We start from the raw sequence: 20,179 nt of genomic DNA, 5'->3' as shown, positions 1-20,179 counted from the left end.
AATGAGTATGGCTACTATGCAAAGCAATTTTGATAAAGTAACACCCTCGCAAATCGAGGAGAGAGAAGAGGAAATAATAATACAAACGGGAAAACATGAGGCCGACCACCCCAACGTTAGAGAGAGACAAATAATTAACCCTAAGTCATCAGGATACACTGTAATGATAGAGCGGAAAAGGGCGGAGCTGGTGCAAGACGGGAAACATGACATAAACAGCACACCAGGCAGACGCACGCTACGCAAGTATGACCGACATAATGCAGATGACAAAGACAGCTCACCAGAGAAACGCACCTCGCACAAACACGACCAACACGACACGGGTAACAGGAGCTCACCAGAGAGACGCACATCACACAAGCATGAGCCATGGGTTAAGCAGAAATCACCGAGCCAAGTTGACCCACGTAACAGGTGCAAAAGGCACTACAAAAGTTATGTTAAGCAGAGCCACCGTGATGGTGACGGCTCATCTGACACTGACTCCTCTGACGATGACCAACACGACATGGGTAACAGAGAGAGCTCACCAGAGGGACGCATGACATGTAAAAATCACCCACGCAAAACCACCCGCACCACAGATGACAGAGACAGGAATCCCGATAACCATGAAGCACGAGACAAACATAGATACAACACCTCACCTAGCAGGCACCACACACGTAGTAGGCAGCATGAAGGTCAAGGACAAAAACACTCACCACATAGACACTGCTCAAGGAGATCACGCACACCAACCCACAAGCACGAATCACAAGACCCACATAAAGAAAACAAGAGACACAAGCAACGGTACAGATACGAATCCTCGGACAGAGGGAGATCACGACACCGACACGGGACACATGACAACAGTGATAGTGGAGACAAGGGTAGCTCAAGGGAGCACTCCTCAGGAACCGACACCACTGATGACGAACAACACACTTTTAACAGTAAGACACTAAAACTAATGGACAAAGCACTCGTGAGAATTCCCTATTTCGATCCACATAACAAGAACAGGGATATACACACTCACATAGCTACAGTGGAACAGGAGGCTAAGATCCGGGGTCTGGGTAAATCAGCAGAAAAGGCATGTTTATTATCAAGGAGCCTACATGAACCCGCCAGACCATGGGTAGCCTCCCTGCCAAATAGGGTGAAGAGTGACTTTAAACAATTGAGCCGAGCAGTAGTTAAGAGATTTGGGGAATACTCCACACTATCCGAAGGATTGAACGCGGCAAAGTTGATGACCCAGCGTGTAGACGAAGACCCACGAGATTATCTCCTGCGCCTTAAGAAAGCATATTACGCAGGGGACGTGGACAATGCCCAGGGAGATAAGACAGTCTTAAAAGTGATGTTCTTCCAATCATTGAGACCTGAAATAGTGAGAATAGTAGGAATGATGTTGGACCCCGAGACTGCCTCCCTACGCCAGATTGAAAGCAAGGCCCACACGGCCTGGGTGAACGGACGGAAAACCACTGGCATAGCCAAAACCCACATCGTCACCAGAGATAAAGAATGCCTCGATCTGGAGGGAAGCGAATCTCCAAGGAATAATATTAGCGCCACACGGGGTGGACATGAATTCCCCCAGGAGAGGGCGCCTAACCCAATAGAATCAACACCCGTCCACAACACGCTGAATAACGTTCCACGTGGGGGGAGGAACGAGGCCAGAGGAACCTGGCACCCACAACCGCCACCACCATGGAATGCAGAAGAGGGCGGAGGCTGGAATTATGGAGGAGGAAGAGCGAGTGACGGGCCATACCTACCCCGCGGAGGCCGACGCCCACCAAACCAGTTACCATATCGTCCCCCACTGCCGCCTCCACTAACAATAGAGCATAGACCACCGTTAGCTAACAGGAATCGATATGCTCACCACATTAGGATGGAAAAAGAGCTCCTAGGGAGTATGAAGACTCCCATGCAAGTAGCGAAGGGAAGAATACCAACTATACCCACACAGGAGGAGGACACACCCAGCGCAAAGGTAGCCCAAGTGAACGTAGGGAAGACAAGAAGCCTTGAAGCAATCACCGAAGTGGTACCAGAGGGAAAAGGGTACCATCTGGGGGAATTGATTCCCGTAGGACCAGTCGGACGAGTCCACGTGGAAGTAATACTGCAAGACACCCTGACCAGCCAGGGCCTTTGTGATACTGGAGCAGAAATATCCATGATATCCAGAGAATTATTTGACGAACTCCAGACTGCCCTCCAGAGGAAGAATGAAACACTACAAATGATGCCAAGTAAACTTACCTACTCAGGATGTGAAGGGACCCACATGCGACCATTAGGCAAAGTTATGACGAAGTTGACGTTCAACAAAATCAACATGAACCATCCCCTATATGTCGTACGGAGCCCCGGAAAAGAGCTGATCATTGGGATAGAACTACTGAATCGCCTGAAACCCATTATGAACCTTGAATCCCGACAAATTTGGGCACAGTCAATGCCGGAGCAACAAAGGGACTCAGAAGATGAAGACGTTATGAGAGACTCCACGGGAATCCAAGTGATAACACAAGAGCTCGACGACCTATCAACGACAATCAGGAACGAAGACGAGCTCCCAGCAGGAATTCGAATCACTCAGCTAATGACTAACAGACTGAGAGAAGACCGAAAGGAAGCCGACTTAGAGTCAGTATCACCAAATGAACGTCCCCTCATAGAGTATATACCGCCCCCTGGAGGCCAAACCGACGAACTGCAAACTGATGAAGGAGAACACAAGGGCAAGAGCGTATTACCCTCGGATGAAGCCAAGGCAACTCAACCGATAGTAACGCAAAAGGAACTTTCAACCGAGCCGCCCGAAACCACGAAGGCCTTGGACCCAGACCCAGGACAAGGAGTCTCCATAATAGAAGAACAAATCGAACAACAAATTGAAGCAGCAGACGCCCTCGAGAACGACACTCAACGAAATGAGCTTCGTCAACTGCTCCACAAATACCACTTCCTGTTCTCAGAAGACCCCTATGATTGCGGCAAAACCGACCTACACGTGGTATCTATTCCCACACTGGAAGGAGCGCCAGCGGTATATGTGAAACAATACAAGGTTCCACTGGCTGCCTACGAATCAATCCAAGAAACCTTGGAGAACCTACTCAAGAAGAATATAATTCGAGAATGCAACTCAACCTACAACTCACCGATTTGGCCTGTATTGAAACCCACAGGCAAGTGGCGACTCACCATCGACTATAGGCAACTCAACAAAACGGTTCCCCTATCTCGATGGCCAATGGCAGAAATCGACCAGAATCTCAACCAAATAAAAGGCGCAAAAATTCTCACCACCATGGATCTATCAAATGGCTTCTGGACCATGCCCGTGAAAGAAGCGGATCAATACAAGTTGGCATTTACATTCAATGGAATACAGTATACTTGGAACCGATGTCCATTTGGATACTCAAATTCACCTGCGGACTTTAACATATTCCTACACAAGGCAATGGACGACGCAAAAGAGCGAGGTACCATCGTCTATGTCGACGATATACTGGTCAAGGACTCCTCATGGGAAGAACACCTCGAGAGCCTCCAGCATACCCTCGAGCAGTTAAAGGAAGCAGGCGCAAAGATTTCAATACAAAAAGGACAGTGGGCACGCAAAAGGGTGGACTACCTCGGGCTCCAGGTCGGCACTGAGGGAATGTTACCCCAAACCAAAAGACTTGAAGCCCTCCTCGCACTCAAATCGCCCACCACAGTCACGACCCTTCGGAGCTTCTTAGGGATTTGCAACTACCTTCGACAGTTCGTGGACGACTACGCAGGAATCGTTCGACCCTTAGTCAAACTACTGCAAAAAGACGAACCATGGGAGTGGGGACAGGAACAGGAAGCCGCAGAAAAAGAATTAAAACGACAGATCACAGAGGCATCCTGCCTAGCATACCCAGAGAAAGGGAAAGAATACTACCTGGAGACCGCATACTCAGATCATAGTATCAGCTCGGTACTGTACCAGAGACAGGAAGCAGAGAAACGAGTTATTGCCTATGCCAGCAAAGCCCTCCGGGGAGTGGAGATGAAGTTCTCCGAGTGTGAGAAGGCGATATTTGGAAACATCTGGGCCATACAACATTTTCGGAACTTGTTGAACGGAGAGAAGATCATCCTGGAAACGAATCATGAATCCTTGGCATACCTCAACAGTAAGAAGATTCGAGAGGGCCGCGTAACCAGCAGCCGAATAGCCAGCTGGGCACTGACACTCCAAGGCCTACCAATCACAGTGAAATACGCAAAAAACAAGAAAAGTCCAATGGCCCAAGGTCTTGCCGATTTACATGATTGTACCCTTGACAGCATAGAAGCAGAGGACGGAAAGATACCTCCGGAGGACAACAGGTACCTGCCCTTCAGGAAGGAGACATGTGCCGACCTACCAGTGGTATACATCGATGGATGCTCCAAGATGAAGGAGAACAAGCTTCACGCTGGGTCAGGAGTCATTTGGGAAACTGGCCCACTCACAGGGATTCAAGAGGGATTTCAGCTGGGACCAAAGTCAAACCAGTATGCAGAGTTGGTCGGGGTACACATCGCTGTCCAAATGGCATCCGATAACCAAATACGGACCATGGTGGTGTGCACTGATTCCAACTACGTACAGCACAGCTTCCTGCACCACCTACCCATATGGAAAAAAAACGAGATGAAGAACCATAGGAATAAACCAATTCACCATCGAGAACTATTCGAGGCCATAGATAAGATGGTTCAGAACAAGGATATGAAGATATTTTGGAAGAAAGTCAAAGGGCACTCCAAGATACCTGGTCAAGAGAAAACTGGGAACGACCAAGCAGATGCCATAGCAAAAGTGGGAAGCCTGGAAGGCACCCCGTGGAAGCTAGAAGACCAAACCGACAGAGACGAACAACAAGAGTCGACGAACCAAGACATCGCCGTGATAAGACTGGTCACAAGAAGTGGGAAGAACCCGGCAGAAGCTGGAACCAGAGCCCAATTGAACAGTGCCCAGCCTTCCGAAGACCTGATCAGAATGCAACAAGAGGACGAAACACTAAAGACACTCGCCGATCATATCCAAGATCCAGCAGGAAAACCAATCACTACTGACAACTTGAATGACAACAAAGAGCTCGAGATCATGCATAGCCAAATCAAAAGGTTCTCAATGCGAAAAGGGCTACTGGTATACACAAACGAAAAAGACGGTCGACCTAGATGGGTAGTCCCCTCTCAATATCGAGAAATAATGTTACAACACGCCCACAATGAACCGTGCAGCGGCCACCGATGCGAGGTGAATACGGGACAGATGCTGCGACAGGTGGCCTACTGGCCAAAAATGGGGGAAGACATACACAAACATGTGTCCAACTTGTTGAACAGTAAAGAATTCCATATGGTGAAATTATCCCTCAGCGAATCAGAGATTAACATAACAGATCTTACTTGGGCGACCGAAGAGGCTGGATATCAGCGAAATCAACAGATGGGGATGGGAATCACAGGGGCAACAGGGATGATCATACTAGTCCTGGCTATTCTAACCTTAACATACCATGTGGCCAAAATGAATGCCGAACTTAAAAGACTAATCGCAGGGACAAGCCACCTACCATTCAAGCCCAGGAACAGGGATGGAGCCAAGGCCTGATGATGCCACCCAAGAATAACCGTAGAAACTATCTTTTTAACGATATCTCCTATAACACGTAGTCAATAGAATAATTTTCCCTCCCTTATCGTCTTACCTTCCTTTAGAATATTTTTTCTCTCTCTTGTCACATATAACCTGTTAAGTTGTGACACGTACGCGCGCGTTGTAAGGAATAGCAGCAAAACTTGAGGACAATCGATGGTTCATGAAGGAAGAAGGGTATACATTTTTAAAAATAACCCGTGGCCATTTGACCACTGGTCATTTTTAAAAGGGCGGAATGTTGTATCCTAACCCTTCTTCCATAATTGAGATTAATAATATTTGATGATTTTTATATATTATCTTTTACTTGTTTTTTTAATGAGTGAAACACACCAAAGCGCACCAAACTGCAAAACACCAGGTGTTGTTAAGTAATGAACGAAAGGAGGGCTAGGATGACAGAATTGCAACCTTGCTTCAAGGCAAAGGCAGTGAAAGGAAGCAGAGGCGCCTTTGTCTAAGTCATAACCACAGAAAGCCAGGAATCATCACTGATTGTGTGTTAGGGATTCCGAGCTAATTAGAACACGTGCACACAGAAAGGGAGGTAGAAGCACGCCTTGTTCTCCTGCAGCTGAGGAAACAAAGATAAACCCAAAAAGGCCTTGGACCTGAAATTAAGAATAACATTCCCAGAGCAGAAGGTTGGAGGGCCACAGGGAGCTGATTTAAAAGAGTGTTGTATATCTCTCAAGGCGGGCAAGACCCAGCTGAATAACAAGCCTGCGGGGGTCACCAGAAGTTCACATTCGCCTAGTTAAGACAAAAAGCTCAATTATTCTGTATTGCTATTAAAGTAACGTTAAAGTCGGAATTTAACAACAGGGTAGGCTAAAGTTATTGATATTCACACCCACTCCAATTAAACCAGGCCACAAGTTACGCCTACTGAACCATCACCATCATTAAGTCAAATGAAATGTTATTTCCATACTTTAATACTTTTTATGCAACTCGACCCGAAGCATATGACAATCAGAACCTTCCTAAGTCAAAATTGAATCGCACCCAGACAGGAGCGAATATATCATATATAAGGTTGAAGAGGGAAGGAAATTAAGAGCACGGCGGCAGACAAAAACCAGAACTGACTCCAAGGCTCAACCGCCCTCACCTCAGGAGTGACGGAAATTAATGAGGCCTTGAACAACGGCCAGCTGGACGGCAACAACAACGGCGAGCAGAGATAGGGTGGGGCAAAGACTGCGGGGCTATGAAATGCAACTTCGTGTCAGTAAAGCTCTGACAAACAAGTTAAGTTAAAGACATCACAATACATAATATCTACATAACATCAATGTTAACGCTATTCACCGTAAACTAAAGTAAAACTTATGAAAAGCCAGGATAACGGGATGAATCACCACCAGGTCGAATATAATACATAATAAAAAAACGATGTTAAACCCAGGGTCGGAGAGAAAGGGAGATCCCGGCCGTCTTTGTATCTCCGCCGCGCGGGATAGGAGTGTGTATACGCTCGGGGAAACACCTCCACTTGAGTCAAGCACCACGATGGGAAACGACAGACCTTAGGTTACATACAGAATCATAACTGTGAAATAGTAAGGGACAAATGTTAACTTAAAACTTCTTAACCATTTCTTTGTGCGCCGGGTCGGAGAGAGTGTTGCCCCTCCCTCCAGGTGGTGCAACACGAACAAAGACGCCTATGAGACGATTTGTAACGTCTGTGTTTTGGGTTCATGAAGAAGGCCAGACAAGAGATAATATTGCACCCAGACAGAGAGACGACCTCGAGGCAATTTGTAACACCTGATTGTTTGCTCGTGGGTTCTATGGAGGGAGTGGGACAACGGAATACCGTGAGTGATGCACACAAGGACATACGGACGTACGGACACACACATGGACACACCTGCCTACGGACAGATCCTGACACAGCAAAAATCGAAAAGAAGCCCCGCCTTGTGGGCGGGATCCAGGGGGATTTTTCGGCATAAAGGAAAGGATCCTGAGCATTGGAAATCAGTGCGACCAGTGGGTTGGCTCAAGAACGAGTGCGACCAGAGGGTCGACTCAGGAGTGCGACCAGCGGGTCGACTCAGGAGTGCGACGGGAGGGTCGACTCAGGAACGAGTGCGACCAGAGTGGGTCCACTCAGGAGTGCGACCAGCGGGTCCACTCAGGAGCTCGACCGGGAGGGTCGACTCAGGAGCGAGCTGCGACCAGCGGGTCGGCTCGACTCATCTTCAGCTCGTCAACCTCTGCCGAATCGGGGGTCTCTGCTGCCACCGGAGTGGTGAGCATCGCGGTTCGGCGACAACCCAGAGCTGCACGCTACGAGCGAGTTGTGGGCGCCACCTACCGACCGGGTTCCGAACTGCGACAGCGTATCAACAGCCATCCGAACCAGTTCGCCACGGTGACAGGGGATCGACTGATACGTATGACGCGCACCGCCCCCTCACCACACGACCACCAGGCGTCTGTTTGACCTAAAGAATCGACTCCGAACACTGACTATTCAAGACAACTCTTACCACTCAAAAACACTCGAACCCATAAGCCATCCGTGGCTGGAAAGCATCACAACGAGACCGAGTGATGGCCCTCCGTCGTTTATAAGAGTATTCTTAATTTTTATCTTTAATATTTAGTGGGCTGTACTCTTAATCGCATAAATTCCCAACAGATCCATCAATACGAACTGATTCTTGGCACCTCCTTCCGCCGAGCCACGCTCACGTGGGGAGTGGTGGCCCACCGGATCCTTATCAGGTGATCTGGTCCCCAATTAGTAAACTTGGTATAAGATAACGAGCTTCGGAAAAGGAGCACCGTCGCAGGCCCTTACTCCGAGCCGTTCTGTTGTCAGATAACCTGCCGATGTATCTGTTGAGATTGGTGCCTTTAAGAATAATAACTGTTTTTGATTGTGTTTTTATCGCCGTATAATCTTTCAAGTATCTTTTAATCATAATCGCCGCACGTACTCGCATCCTCTACAAAATATTCAACTGTCCCGTGACCCAAGGTGCTAACAACGTGATAAGGGTTGCGTATGATCAATAAGGAGTGCGGTACTGCGTGAACAATATTGAGTATAATCATTCATTAACGTTAAGGTTTTCTTAGCATAGTATTTGCATGTTTTAACGACTCTTTCTCTCACTAACAACCATCGCGTTATGCGGGATCCATGTGCCGTTGTCAAAGTGAAATCAGACAATCGTTGATGATACTGTATTGATGCCGTGTTGACGTTCCGGGATTGAGAGTTCGCATACTATATCATAGTTAAGGTTGAATTAGTAATACATTGATCAATACAGAAGTGGTTGTGTGATTCTTTCCTGAAATCTATGCATAAGATCTGCTTCTGCGTTGAGATCTGAACTTGGTGACCTTAATAAACACACTAACACATACTCAGTAAATGTTAAAGCGATAACGGGGTGAACCGGGGACCTAAAATATAACCACGAATACACACTCTGGGAATGTTAAAGCGAGAATGAGACGAACCTAGACAACGATGCCGAGTTAATCTAAGTTAATCTTGCATACTTACACCACACCTGCATAACTGCATACGATTAATTGCCTTATTCCGATCGATAACCCACCCTCATCACCGAGGCGGGGTCTGGTTATCATAACGACTTGCATTATCATAATTACACCCACTCGCATAATTAATACGATTACCTCTCGAATTGGCATAATTAAAATGTGCGTAATTACATAAATTAACATATTTCCGGATAATTACACATTTGGCCAAATTTCATTTAATTATTATTATTTTCACTGAATATTCATAACCCACATATACAACATAATAATTTCACCCACGCACGCATACAACATAACAAATTTTTATAACCAACATATACAACAATGGGCATGTGAGCGAGCGGGCGTGTGAGCGAGCGGGTGTGTGTGTACGAGCGTGTGAGCAAGTGTGCGAGTGAGCATGAGCACGAGCGGGCAGGCGGGTGTGCGAGCGAGCGAGCATGCGGACGGACAGACATGCGAGCGAGCGAGCATGAGTGAGTGAGCGGGAGGGACTCGCACCCGCAGCTTGTCGAGGTCCTCGACAACCTTGATCTTGGCGCAAGCGAGCTTCTCACACAGCAGATCGTAGTACGTGTCTGGCACCGACATGAACTCCATGCCACGCTTCTTCAGGTTGACGATCTGTGGCGACGCCGCCACCATCACCACAACAAACACAGTTACCACCACGATCATCACCACCACGGTCACCACCACCACGGTCACCAATGCCAACACCATAACCAGACCACAGTCACCACCACCACGACGATCAGCACCGCTGCTGACTTTCACTACATCACCGCAATCATCACCACTGCCGCCGCCATCACCATCACCACGGTCGCCACCAACCACAAACTCAATCATCGCCACCACCATCCACCATCACTACCACAAACACAATCGCCACTGCTGGTGGTGAGTGGACTCGTGTGGGGCGAGTGGTGGACTCACGTAGAGGTGAGAGTGGAGGTGAGTGGTGGACTTGTGTAGAGGTGAGGGTGGAGGTGAGTGGTGGAGGCGAGGGACGTGCGCCGAGGGACTCACCGACGTGATGATGTCGGAGCTGTTGAGGGCGATGTGCTGCACGCCGGCGCCACCGTTGTAGTCGACGTACTCCTGCGGGTGCGCCGTAGACGCGGGTCAAGTGGCGCGACAGCCCCATGTGCGACGCACGATAGACAAGACATGACGGTACCGACGATTCGGTGCAGATACAAGACAGACAAGACCGTTGTCTCGCGAGGCAGGCAGTACCGGCGAGACGGACAGCAACGCACATGGTACAGGCAGGCGAGAGACACGCTGCAGACCAGTCGCACGGGCGGGCAGGTGGACGCGCCACCAAACACGCCAGGTGAGAACGCGCTCTCCAACCCCAGATCGCGGCGAATCGTTCAAAAATCTCGGGGGGGGTGGCGGGGGGAGGGGGAATTCGTTCCGGGCCGACTCGGAGGCACCCACCTGGATCTGGGACTTGCGCTTGGAGACGGCAGGCTCGTTGATCGGCATCTTGATGGTCTCCTCGTAGTTGGAGACGACGATGGAGCGCAGCGAGCTGTACTCCGTGTGCACCTGCTTGTCGTCCACCGACCAGAACCGGTGGAACAGGAGGTTCCGGTGGTACCTGCGGTGGCGGTGGAGGGGGGCCACGACACAGAACTCAGCACGTCGCTCGCACACTCAGTCCCCACTACTGTGGGGGGACGGGTAGGGTCAAGGGGGAGGGTAGGGATGAGGGGTAGGGTCAGGAGTGAGGGGTAGGGTCAGGGGTGAGGGGTAGGGCCAGGGGTCAGGAAAGGGGTATGGGTTGGGAGTAGGGTTAAGGGTAGAGTTAGGAGCTAGTGTGTGAGTTAGGGCAATGGTCAGGGGTAGCAGTATGAATGGGGATTTGTATGAGGGTTGAACTACGGTTACGGTTGGACTGGGGTTAGTGCTAGGACTATGGCCTGCGTTACAGCGAGGCTTGGGGTTTGTGTTCGGCGGTCTGGGGTTCGCGCGTGCGACAGGTGTGTGGGATAAGTCTGTGGTGACGGTTAGATTTAGGATCTGGTTATGGATGGGTCCAGCCACAGATAGGGTTTAGGGCTACGGTGAGCGTGAGTACTTGGTGCGGTGTTCTGCTAGTTCTCTGGTTTCGGGTTATAAATACAGGGTGCTTCAAAAAAATCTGAACACTTCTGAGAATTTGCAATAACACCACGAGAGATGTGCCTCCGGGCTCTGGAGACCACCTGGAGAAGATTCCAGGCGTGCTTTGACAACGATGGCGAACAAGTGGAGACTTTTTGAAGCTGTTAACATTACATTTGTTATCATGTTACGGTGTATTATCCGTTCTTTGCCATTAAAAACGATAGTCACATATAAGTGTGAAAGAAAAATTTAAGCACCCTGTATATAATATAAACCGATATTGTATAGGTAGAGGTGAGGGTTAGGGGATAGGCTTAGGTGTGTAGCTGGGGATTAGTTTAGGGATTGATTCGAGTCGTGGGTCTGAGAGCCGGTCGCTTAGCCTCCATCTCACTCGGCTATTCCCATCCTCACCACTCGACCACGGACTCCATGTTATCCTCGGGCATGTTCCCCACGATGTGGTCGATGAAGTGCAGGTGACACAGAGGCCTGGGGGGGGGGGGGGTGGGGGGGGGCACGGCATCGTCATCACCACAACCGAAGCGTCACCACACGGCATCATCATCACCACCCTTGGCGTCACCACACGACATTGTCATCATCACCACCACCCTCGGCATGACCACACAGCATCATCATCATCACGACCCTCGACTCGAGATCGTCATTTCTCTCAGCTCCAGTCCTCGTGACCCCCGCGCAGTCTGCTCATAATCTCCGATGCATCGCGAGCGGCGGCGGGGGGGGAGTTTCTATTCGGCCGTTCCTCGTGTTCACGGAGGCTGGGAGCCAGGGCGGAGTGCGAGACAAGCAGACAGCCACGAGCTCATCAGCATCGCTGCCCCTGAGCTATTGAATGGCCCGATGCAGAATAACTGCTTTTTGTGTCTAAATTTCGATTTAAAGCTTTCGTGACTGCAGGGATTCATCTTCTTGGTTCTTTCGGTAAAGTCACGTAAAATGGAAATAATAAAATAATAAAAATAAAACATAATAAAATAATTCTCACGACGTTTCGGCCACAACGCAAGCAGCCGTCCTCAGGTGGAAAACAGGTCTGTCGAGGAGACAGAGTCTGAATGACAAGCCCCAGGCTTGGAGCGACTATTTAAGCTGGGATTTTGTGTCTAGTTTGTTGTCCTTCACTGCACGTCCAATTAGCGCGGCTGGCTACGTACGGTGCGAAAGAAGTTCAACGCATTCAGAAGATCCCCGGATTCGATCTCCGCCCTGAAGCTTCTGGGCCACAGGCCCTGAGCAGCATCATCTACTGCACCAACCATGACAGCTGTAGCAGCAGCTGTAGCAGCAGCAGCAGCTGTAGCAGCAGCAGCAGCAGCTGTAGCAGCAGCAGCAGCAGCTGTAGCAGCAGCAGCAGCTGTAGCAGCAGCAGCAGCAGTTACCTGATGATGGTGATGACGGTGATGATTATTGTGTTTAAGTGTAGAATTTAAATCTCTCCGATCAGTGTGCGGTGACTGTGGTCACCACCCAGAACAGGATCATGGGAACATTAAATACGACCCCAGTGCCCGATTCACAAAACCGAAGGGGGGAGGCGTCGGCACAGCGATGCGGCACTCCGCCACTACCGACTCCGCGCTCATCCGGCTCAGCCACCGCAAAGTAAAGTTACGGCTGTTGCTCTCCACCAACATCAGCCACACGAATAAGCTGATCTTATTTTATATGTCCAGAGGCGCCTCAGCTCAAGATGCTTTAGGTAGTTTCAAAGCGGACACAAAAGTACGTAGAGCGATTTAGATGGCAAGGGCAGTGCAAGGGCCGATAAATGAGTGACCGTAACAGAGGGAACGTGGGGTTCACAAAAGGGCTACAGGGGAGGGACGGGATGGAGTGGAGGGGCAAGGGGCGAGGAAGAGGAAAGGAATGACCAATGGAAAGGAGGTGCTGCGCTTTAAGAGATGAACGAAACGTATGTATATTCTTGGTTCTTTCGGTAAAGTCACGTAGAAGGGAGATAATAAAATAATATTAATATATTTGTATTATTTTATTATCTCCCTTCTACGTGACTTTACCGAAAGAACCAATAATATGAATCCCTGCAGTCACGAAAGCTTTAAATCAAAATGAAACGTATGTATGTTGAACTTCTTTCGCACTATACATAGCCAACCGTGCTAATCGGAGGTGCCGGGGGAAGGACACCAAAGGGGTTTCCCCCACCGCCCCCAGCCCATCCCCTCCACGGCGCCCCGACTCACAGTGTGGGCAGCATGGGGTCCCGGATGAGGGGAGCTTGGAACCCCGGGAGGAAGAGCCCCTTGTAGGCGCTCCTCTCCACCAGGGTGTGCGTCGTGTCCCCGTACTGCACACACGCGAGGCACGGGCAGAGCAGGCGGGCATCACGTCTGCGGGTTCGTTCTTCCGTCCGTCTGGGAATGAAACTTCCCACGCTCTTCCCTCCTCGCCGCGCCCGATCATCGGCATCTTCATCAGCGGTGATCTATCCGCTGCTGGATGAAGGCCTCCCCATGCTGTCGCCATGTTTGTGGTGGTTGCTAAGCGTGGCCCACGGTCACGTGGTATAATAATAATAATAATCACAATTCATAATTATATTATTTCGCGCCATCGTTTATGCAAATTGCAATCTGACATCACTGTCAGTCATTATCACGGGGAGCAAGTTTCCGCACACGGAGGCGTGTGGGGAGCCACAGACGAGCGCTGGGGAAAGGCGGCCAGGACCGGCGTCGCCGCCCACAGGTGCCCAAGCTCTGCCGTCCTCTGCTGGGAATGTCTGCGGCCAAATCGACGATTCCGTCCGCTCACCGTCTGCAGCACGGCGAACTTCACCGTGCCGAACTCGTCCTCCTCCACCCACGGCTCCTTCACGATGTGGGCGCCGCGCTCCCGCGCTACCTGTGTGTGCGTGCGCGTGTGTGCGTGCGCGTATGTGTGTGCGTGTGTGCGTGCACGTGTGTGTGGGTGTGTTGCCATGCCGTGTGGATGTGGGGGGAAAAGGGGTGGGGGGGGGAGCGTGGTGGTTATGGGGAGATAGCGCGGCTCCTTCTCCTCTGCTGCCCCCCCACCCCCCCCACAGTCTGACACTCACTCCTTTTACCCCTGTTCCAAGTCCAGGCCCAACACTTTGGCTCTTCTCTGCCCAGTGACCGGCTGCTTCTCTCAATTCTGTAAAATCCTTTTGCTTTGTAGGAGCCACGGCCGAGCAATTTTCCCGTCTCGGCCGCCTCCCTCCCCGTGTGCTATCACTGTCCCCGCGCCTCCCACCCGCTGCTGCGTCTCTCCGTCTTGGGTCTCCCGCCCCTCTCCTCGCCTCCCTCCCCATGCGGCCGCTGAGGCGCCCGGGGACACCTGCCAGATGAGGCCCCCATTGAGGGCCCCTTGACCTTTTCTGAGCACCCCCCCCCCCCCAACTCAGATTTGAGGCCCGAGGGAAACTGCCCACCTGCCCCCCCCCCCCACTCCTCGATTATGTGTGTACGTACATTGAGCTTCTTTCACGCCGTACGTAGCCAACCGCGCTAATTGGAGGTGCGGGGGAAGGACAGCAAGCTGGATACAAAAAGCAGTTCTAGAGAGGTGAGTTTTCAGTCTAAATTTAAAAGTGCACAGCTCCAGCGGCTTCCTAATATCGGAGGGAAGAGCGTTCCAGACGGCCGCAGAGGCGCATCTGAAAGCGTGCGATGCGGTGATCGTCTTTGTTCGATGGCCAGCCAAAAGCCGTCTCAGCAGCTGCGAGGATGACCGGAGAGGTGTCTACGGCCTCCCTCGCCACATCTCCCACCTCCCGTCTCCCTCCGTCCCCCCCCTCTCTCCGCCGTCTCTCTGTCCCCGCGGCCTTTCCCCCCTGCTCCTCGTCACCTGCACCAGGGCGTCGCAGTCCTCCACCGTGAAGGCCACGTCCTTCACCGCGTCGCCGTGCTTCTCCGCGAACGCGCCCATCTCTGTGGGGACGTCACCGCGCGTCACCCCACGTCACCCGTGTGTCTTGTGTCCTCGTGTCCCCATGTCCTTGTCTCCCGTGTCCCCACGTCCCTCTGCGTCCGCTTGTGCTAGGTGACCACGTGTTGTTGTGCCCCTGTGACTCCATATCCCTGTGGCTCCGTGTTGCTCTACCCCTGTGTCTATTATCTCGTGTATTCCGTTTCCCCGTGTTCCCATCTCTCTGCGTCCGCTTGTCCCAGGTGACCCCGTGACCCCATGTCCTTGTCTCCCGTGTTCCCACGTCCCTCTGCGTCCACTTGTGCTAGGTGACCACGTGTTGTTGTGCCCCTGTGACCCCATATCCCTGTAGCTCCGTGTTGCTCTACCCCTGTGTCTATTATCTCGTGTCCTCCGTTTCCCTGTGTTCCCATCTCTTTGCATCCGCTTGTCCCAGGTGACCCCATGACCCCGTGACCCCGTGACTCCGCAGTGAATGTGATGCAGAATGGAGACCAACGCAGGCACCGACCCTTATTGCCAGGGTTGAGCGCCGACTGGAAGACGAAGATGATCTGCAGGGATCAAGACCGACATCGTCAAGGGGATGATGACAATGATGACATTTGAGGTGTGTTCGATGGCGGAGGTGTAGTGGTGGTAGTCGCGTGATGTTGGTGGTGTTGTGTTATTTCAGTATATGTGATGTTAACCGCAAGGTATGAATCTCACCGTGTTAATCTCATCGTGTGAATCTCACTGTTTCAATCTCATCGTGTGAGCTCACTGTTAATATCAGCGTATCAGTCTCGCCGTGTTGATCTCTTCGTGTGAATCTGTGTTCATCTCATCGTGTAACTATCACCGTGTGAATCTCAATCTGTCAATCTCACTGTGTTCATCTCACCGCGTTAGTCTCGGTGTGTTAGTAATGTCGGTGCGGTTAACGATATCGGTGCTAACCATCACCTTGTCTTGCCGCACCACGTGCGTCACGACCTCGCGGCTTCCCGTCTCCAGGCCGCGGTAAGCCAGCGCCTCGCAGCCCAGGCGCGTGCAGTAGAACGTGGCCGCCTGCGCAGAGGTCAAGGGTCAAGGTCAGGGAACATCAGAAGGGGTGAAGCATGGGAGGGGATGGAGGTTGGTGGTGGACTCAGAACATCCACCCCCGATAACAGTGGCTCACTTATTGTCATCCGCATTGCGCGACCCAGATAGCGCGGTATCGCCGCTCAACCCAATGCCCCACTCGACCACGCTCCACCGTGCTCAACCACGCTCCACTCAACCATGCTCACGATGCCACGGGGCCCAATACAGGTGCGCCAGGTATGGGCATGGGTAGGAGGTATTCGGTATGGAACGTGAGTATAGGGCGTAAGTGAGGGCATGGGTCGGGCATGTCCATGTGGCATGGGTACTGTATAGGATGTTGGCCAGGGCGTGGATAGGGAAGCACAGCTGTTGGGTGTGGAACACGAGCACAGGTCAGGGAGTAATAGGACGTCGGTCAGGGCATGGATACGATACGTGTGGTGGGCAGTGCCGGATTATCCCAGTAGCAAAAGTAACATATGCTACGGGTCCCGCACTTTCAAGGGACTCGCGCTAAAAGCTTTCAAGTTATCAATTCCGTTTCAGTGATTCTGCACTTGCTCTATTACTATAGTACTATACCGCCTTCAGCTTTTATGAACGACTGTGTGTTTAAGCTGGATTTGAAGCTGTCGTGACTGCATGAATCCATACTCTTTGATTCTTTCGGTAAAGTCACGTAGGTAGAAAAATAATAGATCACGACGTTTCGATCGCAACACAAGCAATCGTCATCAAGTGGGACAACCACAGCAAGAAAAAAACTGCTACTTCAGCGAAAGAACCAAAGAGTATGTGTGTTTAAGGTGAGCGATTTGTCGTATTTGGCTGTTTTGCAAATGAAAAAATACAATTACTTTACTATGCAAGCAATAAATTTGTGTTTGATTATTTAAGTGTTTTTTTGTATTTATGGCCCCTTTATAACAAATGCTACAGGCCCCGCACTAGCTTAACCCGGCACTGGTGGCGGGGTGTCACAGGGTGGTTATAGGGCACGGGTTTTGGGACATGTCTATGGGGCGAGGGGCGGGGCCAGTGTGCGGGGGGCACGTGTAGGTCAAGTGGGGAGGGGGGGCGGCTACGGCCAGGAGCCAATGGCCACGTGGGGGGTCGTTGCGCGACCCCTCCGAGTCGGCGGCGGTGGCTGCGGTTGCTTCATCGCCCGCGGATCTGGGATCGGTCGCTGTGTTTGTGAGCGATCCGCCCCTCGCGCACGACCAATCGAGACCACGGCCGGACCACCACCCCCCACCACCCCCCCACCTACACCACCACCACCCCCCCACCACCACCACTTCGCTCCCACCACCACTTCGCTCCCACCCATCGGGGAAGGGGAACTCACGTCTCCCCCAGACCCCCCCCCCCCCGCACCGCCCACATCAGTTAGGAATTAACTCGGACCAGTGGGGGTCAATGCATTGGGACCTCAATTCTGCCACGGGAACAACAGCGGGCGGAGAGTGGCCGCGTGCGGCGCCGCGGTCACGTCCCGCGCGTAGCCGCGAGTAGTCCCTCCGAGAAAGGGGATCGCGGTGGCGGATTAATTTCCACAATCGTCATAATGGGATCGGGACGAATCGCTCGCCAAGTGATGATGACATGAGATGCGACGATTGCAAACATGGTTTGGTGGTGGTGGTGGTGATGCCACGTGTGATGCCACTGATCCGGTGATATTAATTCTGAAAATGCATTGATTCATTCTAAACATTCATCGATGTTCATTTTTATTTTTTTCCGCGCACGGGTGGAATCCATTCCCGGTCACGGCTAACATTTAGTGGCGAGCGCCATATCTTGGCGGCGACCGGATCCCTCCCGATCACCTTCACAAAGCCGCACTGACCAGCGCGGTGAAGTATGGTCAAACAAGCCACATGACCGACACTTTGTGCATGCCTTCGTGTAGCAGTGGATTGTCAACGTTGATTGCGAATCATTATTATTACTGGGGACGTGCAGGAGACGTGACGGATGACCCCCAGTGGAAGAGAGCCCAGACCTGTTCTCCCAGGAGGTCATGTTTGGGCTTATTTGGCAACAAAAAAACCCGCAAGAAGTTCACGACGCCGACCTGGAGCCGCAAACCCGTGCAGGAGGTGAGGAGCGGTCGTGGTGGGGGTGCCTGATGTCCCTGGTGTGTGCCGTGACTGCGTGGTGACTGCGTGGTGACTGCTTCGGGAGTGGAGGCGCGGTGGTCAGCAGCGCGCTGCGCTACCAACAGAGTTCGATTCCCGCTCACGGCCAACTCCGGTGATGATTATCTGAACCGGCCCTGGGCGCCTTCCCCTAGATCGACTCGGCCTCAAATGAGTACCTGGTGCGGTGTGTAAACATCGCCACTGGGGATACAAAGGCGGCCGGGCGTGGTACTGGCCACCCACCCCTTGTGCCGTGCCGGCCTTCAAGGGTGCTCGTTAACGGCACTTGCCCCAACAGTCTGCGAAGGCTATACGGGGAGGGGGACGTTTGGTGAATGCCCGGCATGACCAATGTCTGCTGCTGTATCTGCTGTTGTCTACCGCGTCTGTTGTGTCTGTCCATCTCGTCCCCACTCCGCCCACCCCTGGACACCACTGTGTACCACATTCCTACACTCATTACGCCCCGCGCCACCCGCCATGGACCCCCCCACCCTCCCACTCACCCTCCCACTCACCCCACCCACACGCCCAATGAACGATAATAACATGAGCAAGCAGGGAATCCTCCTGCTTCACGGATCTGTCCCTCCACCAAAACAACGGTGCAGAGGGAGTGCGTCTTATCAGCAGCGTGGGGTCAACGCGAGCGAAACTCTGGGCGAGTTTTGGCAAACGGCGTGTCGTCAGCAGCAGTCAGGCTTTCTTGTATAATAACACTGGTCAACACACTTTTTCTGGCATAAGGTATTCCAACGGTTTTAAGGTAATTTTGGGGTGCTGATTCCAAATCTGGCATCAGTTTTTGTCTATCACATCAGGTTTTTGAGATATCAAATATTGCATTTTCAATAAAAACTGCGGAAGAAAAATATTAAATAAATGTGGATATCTACATAAAATGATATTATAAACACACTATCCTAAAAATACAGCACCATATTTTAACTCTAAAGCAGTCACTGACTCGCAACAACTTGCAATCATAAGTGACAGAGTTAATTTCGGGTAAAATCAATGAAAATGGGGTATGCCGATAGCATAAAAATAATGTGATAGAGCAAATCTGAGATCAGATTTGGAATCAGCACCCTGAAATTAGTCTAAAACAGCTGCAAAAGTCCAGGCCAGAAAAAAATGATTTTTTGTTGACCAGTGTTATTGATGGCGAACGACCAGATGCCTGCAGGCAAGGCCCCTCCCTCTCTGTTCGATATGTGTTGTCCTGGTTCGTACAATTAATACCACAACACAATCATCAGCATCGTTGATAATGTAAACGAAAAAGGATTTTTTTTGTCTGAATGGGCTATCGTCATCCTCGACTATCTTCAATCCACTATTGAATGAAGCCCCCTCCCCCCCCCCAACGTCTCCATCCCTGACGATCCTACGATACCACAATCCATCTTGCTCCAACACGCGAGTGAGTTTCAAGTCAATGTTGTTGAACCAGATGTGGGGGTGGAGTAGGTGAGTGAGTGAATGTGAGTGAATGGGGTGGTGGGTGGCTGAATGAGTGTGCTGTTGTGACCGACAGCGTGGTGAGTGAACGGTGTGAACGCGCGTGCATTTGGGCTCTGAACTGGCTGTGCATAGGGCACGCGTGCGAACGAATGGGTGGACGAATGCGTGAATGAACGATTGCATT

At 51.3% G+C, this 20,179-nt stretch overlaps 1 protein-coding gene across 1 annotated transcript in view; it reads right to left on the bottom strand.

Annotated features, from left to right (window-relative positions):
- The window catches only part of HPD (4-hydroxyphenylpyruvate dioxygenase), a 34,914-nt gene that overhangs the window by 7,656 nt on the left and 7,079 nt on the right, over positions 1-20,179 (bottom strand). The window contains exons 4-12 of the mRNA XM_061561897.1: positions 16,256-16,360; positions 15,819-15,861; positions 15,227-15,309; positions 14,174-14,263; positions 13,603-13,706; positions 11,786-11,863; positions 10,700-10,862; positions 10,283-10,354; positions 9,752-9,874 (exon numbers count right to left, since the gene is read on the bottom strand). Coding sequence (XP_061417881.1) covers positions 9,752-9,874; positions 10,283-10,354; positions 10,700-10,862; positions 11,786-11,863; positions 13,603-13,706; positions 14,174-14,263; positions 15,227-15,309; positions 15,819-15,861; positions 16,256-16,360 — 861 coding nt within the window. The remainder of the gene's footprint in view (positions 1-9,751; positions 9,875-10,282; positions 10,355-10,699; positions 10,863-11,785; positions 11,864-13,602; positions 13,707-14,173; positions 14,264-15,226; positions 15,310-15,818; positions 15,862-16,255; positions 16,361-20,179) is intronic.

Source organism: Lethenteron reissneri, chromosome 28 (genome assembly GCF_015708825.2).
Source record: "Lethenteron reissneri isolate LAM-NWPU_2019-01 chromosome 28, ASM1570882v1, whole genome shotgun sequence".
Lineage (NCBI taxonomy): Eukaryota > Metazoa > Chordata > Hyperoartia > Petromyzontiformes > Petromyzontidae > Lethenteron > Lethenteron reissneri.
This window is presented reverse-complemented; position numbering and strand designations above follow the sequence as displayed.